Source organism: Bos mutus, chromosome 22, assembly GCF_027580195.1.
Source record: "Bos mutus isolate GX-2022 chromosome 22, NWIPB_WYAK_1.1, whole genome shotgun sequence".
Lineage (NCBI taxonomy): Eukaryota > Metazoa > Chordata > Mammalia > Artiodactyla > Bovidae > Bos > Bos mutus.
Window position 1 is genome coordinate 43,592,200 of NC_091638.1, and position 13,447 is coordinate 43,605,646.

Sequence of the window (13,447 nt, forward strand, 5' to 3'; positions counted from 1 at the left end):
TCCTATGTCTTCCTCTAGCACCCTAGACTGAGACTGCCAGCCTCCCTGCCTGTATTTCTCCTTCACATCAAAGGCTCTTTGGCAATAGAAACTTGAGTACCGGCAGGACCGGCACAATGCCTCACATCAGACACTCAAAAAGTAGTTGCTAAATGAACGGATATAAAACCAGTAAAGCACGGAGACACAATATGGAGTAGCAAAAAGGAATCATCTTCATCCTAACTTTAAAACTTATCCATAGTTCCTACCGTGAGTCAAAAATTCTCTCGGTTTTCGCCTGGATAGGCAAAAAGCTAAGAACAAATTACTAAGACCTCTTCCAGTATTCTAGTTCTACATACATCTGGACAAAGCATGTTTAAAACTGTAAGACTGATTTTTAAATGAACACACCAGAATCTGTAAGTGCAAATGAACATCAACTCCTTTAAACGTAGGTACCATAACAAGTTACTCATTCAATTACAAAAAGCAATTTAAAATTCTGCAGAATTCTTTTTGTTTCTGATTTAAAGCAAAACCAAATAGCTTTTTCATTTACAAAAGCAACATACACTTACTACTAAAAATAAATCAGAAATCATAAAAAGAGAAAAGAATTGACCCTCAATCATACAGGCAGAAGCGCTAGTGTGCAGCCCGGGTACGAGATCATTCCCAGTCCTCCTGCCATAAACATATTCTGTACGTCTACACTTCCCCCCCCCAAGGTTATTCTACACTCCTTCTATTACTTAATATAGTATGAATATATTCCTGCAGACTTTGTAAGCACAGCAATCTGCTGGATGGCGATACTAGTTTATTTAACTAATGACCCACTGCTGGATATTTAGGTAGTTTATCCATCACTATTACAGACAAATGCTTCTCTAAATGTCCTGGTAGTTAAAATTTTAAACCCACAATTATATCCTCAGAATAAACTTCCAGACATGAACTTTCTGGGAGGAAGGCTGTGCATCTTTAACATGGTTGATTTGTATGCAGTTTTTTCCCCTTTGGTAACAGACTTCCATCCTTCTGACAGCAGCGGAAAGTCACTGGGGGTCAAGTCTGGTGATTAAAGTGAGTGATCAAGTTTAGGCAATACTATTTTTGGTTGAAAGCCTCTGATTATGCAGCAGTGTGATGGGTTTTCATATGTGACTCAGAACTGCTCTTGAAGGCAGTCACAACAGGAATTCCAAACTGTTGTAAGCAATTGGCTCATTGTCAAACTATGTATGTACTTCCTAGAGACACAACTATAAAAGGGATGAACAGAGCTTGATGCTTTCTCAGGAGTCATTCCATTGCAGTTCCATCCCATTCACACATAAAAGTCTCAACAGATGAGTCATTCAGTTCATTTTAAACATCTGTACTGGTTCACCTAAAACTTAATTATCTGCAGTGTTATTTACCACTCAAAGGACACTTCACATACATTATCTTTTTCATTTTCATACCATCACTAAAAATATAGGTAATGATGAAGTAAAAACTCAAAGAAGACAGAATGATTTGCCTAAGGCAAAGCCAGGCAATAAAAGCTGATAAAAGGCAGAGCCAGAGGCCAATAAGGATCTGTTTAGCTTTGAACACAACCTTCTTTTCATTTTCTGACCCAACAGTCTAGCGCCTTACTGTAATTTTTAAATGTGTTACAGGGTCGTTCAATTCTTGACTGCTAGGATTAAAATCTCTTAAAGGCTCTATCACTACCAGTGAATAATCCTACTCTTTATATAACCTGAATACAAACTGAACAAAACTGGGGGTACTGCTTATGAATAGGCTCATTTATATTCTTAAGGAAAACTGGCAGTAACTACAAAAACCCATTTATTCAATTTGAATAAAGTAAATATTGATACTAGACTTTACATTTAAAGAGACTTGTCTGGAAAGTGAGTCACGTTTTAACAATAACCATAGTAAAAGGGGGGGAAAAAAAGACCAGTAAGTTAAATAAAAGGCTAATAAAACCTGGAGGAAACAGCTCAGCGTTTTCTTTTAAACCCTGAAGAACACCAAATGTAAATTATGTTGCATAAAGAGTCATTTCAAGAAAAACCAATAATACAATAGCAGAGTCAGTACTAAGAACTTCAATGATATCCAACTCAAAAATGCATAGGGAGAGTAAAGTTATTTTATTAAATCATGCACATCACGTGTGTTAGTGCAAATAGTTTAATCTGTACTCCAGAAATTCTATTGTACTTTATATCTTTACAAAATAGATTTAAACAATTATTTACTTTAAAAAATGTAATTCTGAAGTTAAGCATTTCAGAACAATATTTGCAATAACCTATATACAAGAGGTACTGGGTACCACTGGCATATTAGCATTCTGTGGTGGAGTGGCTTCCTGCAACAGAAAAAGATGAAATGAACTACATGACAGTATTTTCTACAAGTCAATTTGTGACTAATTCCTCCATAAGTCTAGTGATCCTCCCAACAGCAAATCCCAAAGAGCTTAAAATATAACCTTTAAAGTATAAACAATGACTGCCAAACATCACAAGGCAAATTATATCCTAAACTCTACTTCAATATTTGGCTAGGCCTGTGGATTGCCACAGAACATTCAAGCCAGTTCACTGACATTCCCTCCCAGTTTTCATTGACTGAAAAATTTTAACTATGTGATACTTCAGGATATTCTATGACCTAAATAATCTTTATTGACATAACTGTAGTGCCGTACAAAAACCATAGCTAAACCTTCACTTCCGTGTTTTAAATTTGCAACATCAAGCAGTGCTTAGGTGCTTCACTGTGCATGGAATACTATTCATCTTGGGGATAGTGCTTCTCATTAACAGAATGTCCCAGTTAACAACAATAAAAAGTAAATTACCATTTATATACCCAACCAGGAAATCTGTTGGTAGGTAAAATAGCTCACCTTGAACACGAATTAGCTTTGAAATATCATAACCAAATTAAGTCAGTAAAAACTTATCTAAAGAGATATTAATTCTTTCTTCAATTAAACATGCTTGGAGGAAGAGATGATATGGAAAAAAAAAGTCATGCTTCCTAAAATGCTGTATATGAGAAAGTAACTTGGCTTTTAAAGAAAAATATCTCTTTAAATACATGAGGTTTAATAAATTACATTCCAATTGACTCAACAGTTTGGTTTACTGCACTGAAACTGTATAATTACTATGTTTTTGCTCCCAGAAATACTTCAGTTTGCTCAAGAAAATACGCACTCTCATGGAAAGTTTTTCAAAGTTGATGTCCTCCACATCATCAAGTCACATTAAGGCTGAACAAGCGTGCACATATTCCCCAAATCATCACTAGAACAGAATATTTTCCAAGTGTATTTCTCCTTTAAAAAAAAAAAAAATCCACGCAAACAGTTGTATCTAAGTCTTGTTCCCAATAGCTCAGTGGTTTTATAACAAGTAAAAATGGCGTAAATATGTAAAAAATATATATATATGTGTATATATTTCAAACCGATAGGCACTGAGCACACAGGGCCTCTCTTCCCATGTATGTATCAGTTGTTTGGTTTGGGTAGTTATCGAATCAAAGAAAGAAAAAAAAAAAAAAGAAAGAATTACCTGGCCATTAGAATTCAGAGTAAAATACCCATAAATTTAATGTTATAAATAATTTGGTGTACCAAGAAGCCTACTTTAGGCCACCGTAATAATATTCAGAATTTAAACATACTCATTTAAAAATTACATGAAAAATTGCAAGCAAATTATTGCTTACAGTAGAAGAGTCACAATTTTATATCCTCTTTATAGACAGATACATTTTATATACTTTAAAGCAATGACCCTACAGCTGTATTCTTGCACTTCTGCTGTTTTAAGAGGTAAAAAGGAAGAAAATGGTTCTGTTTGTCCCCAGCATGAGTGTGGTGCCAGCTTCTAGAGGGAGGACGGTGTACGGACTCAAGAAACGCTCTCATGGAGAAGCTCTGGCCAGACCTGGCACGTACAGCACGATGGCTGTCACCGCAACCAGGGCAGCCAACATGGGCATCCAGGGCCAGGGTTTCTGTGTGGAAAGAAACCAAGAGTCAAAATCACATTCTCCCCTCTTTTTTTTCATACCTATTAACCCCTTGGTTCCACAGAGTCCTGAATACTTAACAGAATATTAGAAAAACCTTATATCTGCATAAGAATATTTTAAGAAGGAAAGAAGAAAAGGTGAGGGAGTGAGGATGTGAGGAGAGCCAGAACAGCAAGAACTTTTAGAGGACCACTGTGTGGAAGCATAATACATTTTGGGAGAGTCTTGGGCAGTTTTCAGTTTTGTTTGAAGCCTAACAGCGACTTCTCTAAGAAACTCTCAGAGTTCAGCCTGTTTTATTTACTCTGATTTCCACATATTCAGGTAACTGATGTACAGAGATTTCTGGAGTATGTTTCTGCCTAAAATGTTTATTTCTTGATAAAAACCAGACTCACATGTTGGCATAGTTTTATACAAGGGGCTGGTGGGTAAGGTGATAGAAATAAAATGGTCAGTTTTGATAGTCTAATCTGAAATTATAGAAGACAAAATCAGAAGGGGTTCAAAACAGAAAAGTGATATTAAGGTCCTTGCCTGTCTGATGCTGTTGGTAAAGACCATGTCCAAGGGTAATAATGCCACATGGTCATCTTATATGCTGTGCTAACCTGTATGTTTGCTGGAGGCAAGCATGAATAGGCTGTTCTCTCTGAACTATCAGAGGGCTTTACAATATCAGTTTGTTTTGTCTGAAACCTTATTTTCACTAGTGTTCTAAGTCGTATTGGGAAAGTTGGCCTTTAAAGAAATGTTGTATTGTTGCAGATCAGGGCTCAGAAAGATGGGATTGGTTGATACTCTCACAAGGAAGTGCATACTGAGGTTGGGATTGTGAGTCACTGTCCCTTATGCTACTCTCTCATCTTTTTTCATCTTCTTAGCCACAGTGTATATAGGCAAAGGGTTGAAACAACGGAATTCTACACTACAGAAAAAAAGAGGGAAGAGAGGAGGGGGAGGAAAGCTTGCTGAAAACTTCAAAGAGGCAAACTCTTCATTTGTCATTCAAATCTGATTAAACATAATTGGGAAGGGGGTACTAAGTTGCAGCAACTCATAGTTTACTCCAGTTTGCTAGAGACAAAGACTCAGTTAAAGGCAGCATATTAACATCTGGTTAGATTGGAATTAATTCATGGTTAGCGTTACTACAAAGGAAACAAGACAAAATGTTATGTGATTAGTTCAGTTCATTCGGTATGACACAACACGTAGCATACTAAATGAAGGGTTTGCTTCAGGTAACAAAATACCTGCGTGGTTTTGCCATGCACTATATTACAAATATGGCACAAACAGGTGACGGGGACAGACAGACACGACTCAACAGTAGTGTTGTACCTTTCTCTACCACAATGGACCGAAACACCAAAACAGGAAAGCCAGGAATAGGCCGATGAATACGGCTGGGACGGGTTGTAATATGGAAGGCTAAAGAAGGGAAGGGATATTAAAATCATTTTATGCTACAAAAAAAAAATCAGATAAGATGATTTAGAACCCAGGGTGGGTGGGAGGGAGGGTACAAAGACATTTTAAAGACATCTAATATCATCCAGAATGATGGGCCAGGGTAAGTAAGCTGGTAAACTACATTTTAAAGAATGGCTGGAGGCAATGTGGGTGTCCCTAACTACATAATGAAACATAGCACTTTAAGACAGAGCGATGAAAATGCCTCACCAACTGATGCTCTGCTTGACGGTATGGTATTTTTGTTCCATACTTGGAATCCATTATTTGACAATGTACTCCTTTGGAAATTGCTAAGGTTTATCTTATCCCTTTATCAAAACTTTTTTTAAACCTGAACTCTTTTGCTTGAGACAGTATTGCTTTCAAGCTTAAAAATAAATGCTCTGTGATACACAGTTCCTAACTCAAGCAAGAGATCTGACACACTGTATGAGAAGCATTTAGTATATAAAGACAGGCAGCTGAGCCTCAGGGCTTTCAGTTACATTACCAGAACAGAAGTATTGTTTTTTTTTAAGAAGTAATTTTTAACTTTTACTTTACTATTATTATTATTTTGGCCGTGCCTCGTGGCATGTGGGATCTTAGTTCCCTGCCCAAGGACTGAACTTGTGCCCCGTGCAGTGGAAGCATGGAATCCTAACCACTGGATAGCCAGGGAATTCCCAGTAAATTTTTTTTTAAACTGGAAGGGAATTACTACAATGAGTGTTATTATAGAGTAATATTTAATTACCATAACTCTAATATAAAAATAGAGGAAATTTACCCTTAAAGTAAATTACTTGTAGAACTGTAAATATTAATAGCAAGGCTACTTTCAAAAAGGTTCTAAATCATACAGAGGGATCCATTCTGATTATGCTAGATGTCTTCACAGGTTAATTTAGTAGAAGGTAGACTGAAATTTCAACATCAGAGAGAGATGAATTAACATAAGAGAGAGAAGTAACCAAACCATTATGATCTGATTTCAGAAGAGTTCTGTAACTGACATTTTTACAATAAATGCAATCCATTTTTGCTTATCATAAAGCCTCCATAACCAATTCATCAATTTCTGAAAGGCTTCCACCTGAGCAACAAGTCTTTATTTATTTTAAACTAAACCTTTCTTTAAGCAAAGGACAGTTGGGCACAACTCATAAGCATTCTGAGTGTGACTACAACTGGATGGCCATGCAACAGTACTCTTTGGTACTTGTGCTGCAAGTTAAAGCAGAGTGCCTTCCTCCATGGGAAGTGTGTGGCTCACACCCACTGCTGTGTCCAAGCCATGACAGGGGTTTGAAATCAGTCAGAGCACAATCAACCACACTGAACATCCATCAGTTAGGGCCCACAAAGGCAATGATCACTAAAACGTGTAACACGACATTTATTTAGTATAACATCTTTCAAAAGACCATCTGCCTTTCTAGCAAATGAAATACAAATTAATATTGTTAAACTCAATTTATACCACAATGTTCTAACTGCATACACACACACAAACACATACTCACTCACACACAGCCCTACAGAAACTCACTAATACTTCCAAATGTTTATAAGAGGCCCAGAAGCCACTAAGCTTTTTAGGAATGTGCCTCAGAACATGATTAGTATAAAATGAAAACCATCATTAAGTCTCCATTTTTTGATACAATCAAATGGTAAGGAGTCACCATGCATTACCCTTTCTTCAGTGGGTCCCTGGTAGTACAGTGCTTTGTTTCCCAGAGGGGGGAAAACAAGAGCTAGATGAAGCTTAGTGACAGAACTTCAGATTTATCTAGGAAAAGCTGGCAGTTCTTAGGTAAATTTTTTTTTTTTTTGCAAACAAGGCTCTTCCTTCAGGTAGTCCTTAGGCTTTTTTTGGGGTACAGGCTAAAGGGGCAAATTCTTACTCAAAAATTTGACAGCACAATGATTCCATTATGGAATTTCATAATGAAAATCTTGGTTCATGTGTACTATAGGTCTTAGTTTCTCAAATCAGTTATAAGTCTTCTGAAAAATCAGCTTCAGGGCTCTCGCCTGCCTCTCAATCAAAGCTAAGCCAAGTTTGCAAAGACTTACATTATTTCCTTTCTCTCGGAGCAGCTTCAGGTTGTCTTTACATTGTTTGAGCTCATCTGTGATTGATTGTTTTTCCTGCTCAGTCATTTCAAACTTCAACTTCAGTTCTGAGAGTACAGTCTGTGTCTTTTCATACTAAAGGCAAAGAAAAAAGAGTGTGCAGACTCAACTTAAAATGGGTATGAAGTTATGTGTTTAGTCAGGTTTAAATACCAGACCCTGTTTAGTCACCTGCACCACCACAGTCAAGCGTTTTTGTTATAAGGAGGATAAGGATCATTTGCACTGATAATAAGAAGCCTTTAATGTTAACTTGATTCCATGTAAGACTTTTCTGGCCTTGGAGTTTAAAAAAAAAAAAATTAAGAGAAGTCACCATTGTATCATGTGTTTCTAATATAAGGTGTCACTTTTTCCACTAAGTGAGTTAGAGGAGAAAAGTAAAATTCCAAACTGAGCAAAAGGAAAGCAAGTGAAGAGAAACCTCCATAGCCTAATTAAATGGCAAGTTTCGGAAGTCTGAGTTTATATCCTGGTAAGTAATGTCAGCCAAGTTATTTTAGTCTTGAAGTAATAACTTTTAATTCTCCTTAGGCCTCCCTTTACCCAGCATCACTGTGTATTAAAGTGTTCTGGATAAGGAATGTCTAGGCAAATGAAGCAGAGAAATATTATCTAAGGTAACTGACTGGGACATATCTCTCTCTTGACTTAAGACTTAGAAGCATCAATGAAAAATAACTTAAGAAAATCTGCTGCTGCTATTTTTCTTTAGTGAAACACGCCACCTTCTGCTCTGGAAAACAGTTCACTGTATATAAAATAAAGTTTGGACAGGCAATCTAGCCCTTGAACATGGGTGACATCAAGGTAAAAAGGAGGATGGTTTGCCCCTACATTAAATGCCCCAGGAGGCAGGAATTCGAGACTGGTTCCACTTCGAGATATTCCATCTTCCATGCAAGCTGAGCTCTCCGGCAAAGAGCAAACACTGTTCTGCTGCTGGCTGTGCCTTTGTCTCAGCCTCCACTGCCCCACTCTGTCATTTCTGAAAGTTTTAGGAGGCAGACAGACAGACAAGGGCTGAATATAAAATAAATATACCACATGTCTGGCATACTAGAAAGATTTCTCCTCTTCCCTAAACATAGCCCACGAGGCTGAAAAGTCTCCAGTTCCTTTCTGGCTGTATCCTAGGAATTTCTCAATGAAGGTACACCTTTATATGGTGCTTCTGAATAATGCAAACACCTTGGAGGGATATATTAGGCACTCATCATTATGCACTCCAAAGATAAATATTATAGATGCAAATGTGGAAAAACATTAGTCAGAAGTAGTGCAGGCAGGGGCTTAGGGTCAGCAGCAAATTCACCACAGCAGGAAGAAAGACACGGGTACAGAGAGGGAGGTAAAATATGAAAGGAACTCCCTGTTGCCTAACCACATTCCCAGAAAAAGTTTGGGTTGTATGCCAGAGAATAAACTTAAGGAGTAAGATTCATGGATTTTATGACAGGTTGTTTTTTTTTTTTAGTTTGTGGGGTCTATGTACTTCCTTCCAGATGGCAGAAGGTTACCGGCAGGCTGCCAAAACAAATTCAGTGTACCTAGACTAGTCTCTGCACCAAGTCTCTTAGAACATAATCAATTCTCAATGATCTGATTCCTAAAGTGACTAAGTGAAAAGTGCTTTGCTGATCCACATTTTCCCTTACTTTCCTTTTCCACCATTCCTACATCCAGCCTGCCCTGTACACCAAAGCACTTCATCATTTCTCCATTCCAGAAGTTGTGGAGAAAGACAGGAAGGCAGCTTAGTCAGGAAGATCCTGCTGTTTACCTTCAGCTTGTGAGAGGGGGTGGGAAGGACTCTGGCCCCAGGGTTAGATGGTGAAGCTACACAACTTTCCTGAGTCAGTCTTTGCAGGGTGGACTTGGGTGCTCAATGTTTCTTAAATTACAGATATTCCTACTAAATCAAAATATACAGATGCTTTCTTAATTCAAATATTAAGACGGTATATCATTATTTTTCTCTAAATATTGAGAATTAAATTTTACTTTTCTCACGTACTTTTTGTTAAATGTTCAAAAAAAAAGCTGCCACATATTTAAGATTTAGTTGTCAAAACAAAGGTCATCTTCTACAGCCTTAGTTTCACATCTCCCTTGGATATCATTTTGCTCCATCTTGTTTTCTAACTCAGAGGTGAGAAACGAGCTCAGGTCTGATTAAGATAAGATGGAAGTATCACACAATATTACCAACACCTTTGGTTCTTCTTCTTAAAAATAATCATATCTGGGCTTGCTCAGTTTGTGATATTTTAGCTTGTGACAGTGCTGAAGATACAGAATCATTATACTGTGCACATTAAGTATAATTCTATGAGAGAAAGGAGAAAAAGCGGAAATGCTGAAAGGGAATATACGTGCATTAATAAAAGGTCGTAATTCATTTGCAGTGGATTACACAGACAGAAGAATCTCATTTAAGAACATTGTAGTTACAGACTAGTATCCAAGAGTTGACATCAGGACAAACGGAAAGAAAAGCAATTTTACATTACAAAGGAGCATGATGACTACACATCATTTCACAATGAAAACACTGAACAAGAAAATAGAAGAGAAACATATTGACAAGATCAGACGTAGTTTTAAATGTGCTGCATTTAATGCAATCCAGAGGCTATCGACAATTTAGATGCTGTGACAACATGCCACTGCCATTTGTGGGAACAGTCAAAGCATTCTGCACTGATCGCTCAGTGATCAAGAACAGGCAAACAAGCAATGCAACAAAATGGCTAATGCATTCAGAATAACATACAATAGATTTATCTTCCAACCACAGCATTCTTCCCAGATTTTGAAAGAATTATGGCATGTGGACTGGAAGGACACAAAGTGCTTACAGTATTAAATACTAGGATATTTACTTTGGCACAGAATTTGTGTTCCAACCAAATAAAATGAGATTTCTCCAAAAACACATATCCTTAGCAAGAAGATAAAAATGAACATATTACAAAATCAATATGGCCACATGTAAATAAAAAATGTTACAGTTTTGTGTTGTTGTTTTTTTTTCCTTTAGGAACAAACATGAAGGCAGAAGAACAATAATCATTTCCAGATTCAGGATACTATAAGGAGAGAAGAAAATTGCAAAGAAAAACTACATTGATTAAACAGATCTTCTAAAACAATCTGGGGGAAACTTGTTATTGAAGACAAAAGAGTTGTCTTCAAGTTCCTTCTGTTTAAAACCAATCCTTCATTTAAGAGGGTCTACAACCGGGGTGAGCCCTGCCAGGTAGGTGGAAATGAAACAGACTTCTCCACCCCCTAGCTGGCCACAAGTCAATGCAGGCAGTAGTATTAGGCCAAGAGGACTGACTGCAGCTCTTACTGCCCCATGGTCAACCTCGACCATGCCCATGTGTGTGGGGAGGGGGCTCCAACACCAACCCTCACTATTTTAAGTATGATTTGTTTTTTTAAAGTCACCAAAGTTGAGATTTTACGCAAAATGACATGAAAAGTGAGCATGCCTATTTGTGAAGAAGGGAAAAAAGAGATGGGGGGAAAGAAAGGAAAAGGCCACAGAACATGAGTTTGGCTGACTGGGTATGAGCTGAGTTTTTTCATAAGCAACTTTTCAGGCCAGTTTCACCTGAGGGGTTTGGATAGCATTATGGGGTGGCCCCAGTTTACTTTCCCAAAGTCCCCTAAATTAAATGTGATACTGTCTGGAAAGATAAACAATGAACTGAGTAATCTGGTACAAAGGTCAATTAACTGGTAGAGAAAACCTTTTAATGTAAGTTTGTATATTTATATTTTGAGCCAAACCTCACTGATAAATTCTCTACATTTGGACCATAATACATAGCTAACAAATCACCAGGCAGAGATACATCCAGTATCAACTCTGTGGCAGGTAACGCTTCCCTTTATTTCTAACTAGCATGAATATCTGATTTGCTTTTGGCTTTAAGTCCAACCATAATTGGGCTCATAATGTCTTTTCGCTTTACCTCTTTCTGTACATCCTTTGCTTGGTTTTCAGCCTTACTGAGAAGAGTTTTTAAATCAGCTGAATCCCGAAGATGCTGTTCTTTTAAGGATCCCACTTGATTTTCAAGCTCTTTCCTGGTCACCTGCAGGATGCTGAGATCACTGGTAAGCTCTAAACTCTGCTTCTGAGAACTGCAACAGAAATATTGACAATTATTCATGCAGAAACCAGACACAGCAGGAAGTTCAATTTCTTTTATATTTTACTAGGCTGGATGGAATGGATTTCAGAAGAGAAAAGAAAAGTGTGGGGGAAAAAAAAAGAATGATATTTTCAAGAAGTAAAAAAGCATTAAAACACTAAAACAATGAGAGTTTAAAGCTGTTTCTTATTTTCAGATAATCAAATACATGCAAAGGTTGAAATTATAAAAAAAGAAGTAAAAGGTGGCTGTATATTTGGTCATACACATTATATGTAGGTCTTCTACATGAAAAGAAAACATATTTCAACTAGTTTCTTCAAGTACTTGACAGATAGGATGGCGAGCAGAAACTTAAAAGTTTAGGAGCCACTTCCAACTTTAACTAAAGATAAACCTACTGAAATGAGAAGATACCAAAATCAGAGGAAAACACAAAACCAAGAACTGGGACGGTTGAGATGTAGACCTCAGATCTGCCACTATTTAGCTGTGGGATGCTGAGCAAGTCAGTTCACTGGTACCATTCCATTCTCTGAGTGAGCCTTTCCTGGCCTCTCTGATCTGTGCCAGGCGCTGTTTGCACAGACACAAATACACAAGGAGAGCCTCCTCCTTGGCCAAACAAGAAGATTGAACTCAGGAATTTCTGAGGCTGTTTTCCAGCTTAAATCCTGTGATTACTGTTACAATTTGATGTAAAAAAAAAAAAAAATCACATTTACGCACTATGAAAACCTCTTGACAAGCCTCAATAGAAATTCTGTTCATACGGAACAGATTTATGGACACAGCAGGGGAAGGAGAAGGTGGGACAAATGGAGAGAGGAGCACTGAAATATATACATTACCATATGTAAAACAGATAGCTAGTGGAAAGCTGCTATAAAGTATAGGAAGCTCAGCTCAGTGCTCCGTGATGACCTAGAGGGGTGGGATGGGGTAGGAGATGGGAAGGAGGTTCAAGAGGGAGGGAACACATGTATACTTGTAGCTGATTCATGTTGATGTACGGCAGAAGCCTACACAACTCTGTAAAGCAATTATCCTCCAATTAAAAGTAAATTAAAAAAAAAAAAAAACAAAAAACAAAAAAATGTAAATTCTTTGTTCAATTCCTTCTACATCATGGACAACAAAGAAGAAAAGACCTGTACACTGTAGCTGTGTTAAAAGAATTTGGTTCCCATCTACAACAGAAATAGCTAAAGGAGATAAGGTTTTTGAGAATCACAGTTATATGCCTCTCAGGATAGATCATAAGTCTCAGACTCAATACTGTACCTGAAGTACTATAGAGAATAAATCTCATGCTGATTGGATGCTAGGCAGATACTAGGTGTGAGCATGATGTTGTTAGGGAATATAGCTAGGAACTAAACAGCATGTAAGACACTGTAAAGAAAGACTAGCTTCTAAATACTACTCAAATGCTGGGGTGGCTTAACAAATAAATTAAGAGAACTATTAAATCAAAAAGTTTAAAAAGCAGAATTAATGTCTTAAATAGTTTATGTGAGTTTAGACAGATAACTTGACCACTGATATTCCAACAGTCTGGAGCCTAATATTTTAAAATCATATGCTTCTAACTCATAAGGAATTTGTAGGATTGCTTTTCAACATTTAAACAA

The 13,447-nt window shown here is 37.3% G+C and overlaps 1 protein-coding gene across 35 annotated transcripts in view; it reads right to left on the reverse strand.

The window, feature by feature from the left end:
- Positions 1-2,118: 2,118 nt before the first annotated feature.
- Positions 2,119-13,447, reverse strand: part of SLMAP (sarcolemma associated protein) — a 150,856-nt gene continuing 139,527 nt past the window's right edge. For 19 of the 35 annotated variants that reach the window (XM_070359881.1, XM_070359871.1, XM_070359877.1 and 16 more), the window contains 3 exons: positions 11,631-11,802; positions 7,585-7,719; positions 2,119-4,026 (listed from right to left, as the gene is read on the reverse strand). In XM_070359881.1, coding sequence (XP_070215982.1) covers positions 3,934-4,026; positions 7,585-7,719; positions 11,631-11,802 — 400 coding nt within the window. In that variant the 3' untranslated portion in view covers positions 2,119-3,933. Of the gene's footprint in view, positions 4,027-5,388; positions 5,479-7,584; positions 7,720-11,630; positions 11,803-13,447 lie in introns of all 35 variants that reach the window. The other 16 variants (XM_070359882.1, XM_070359872.1, XM_070359879.1 and 13 more) reach the window with 1 other exon arrangement.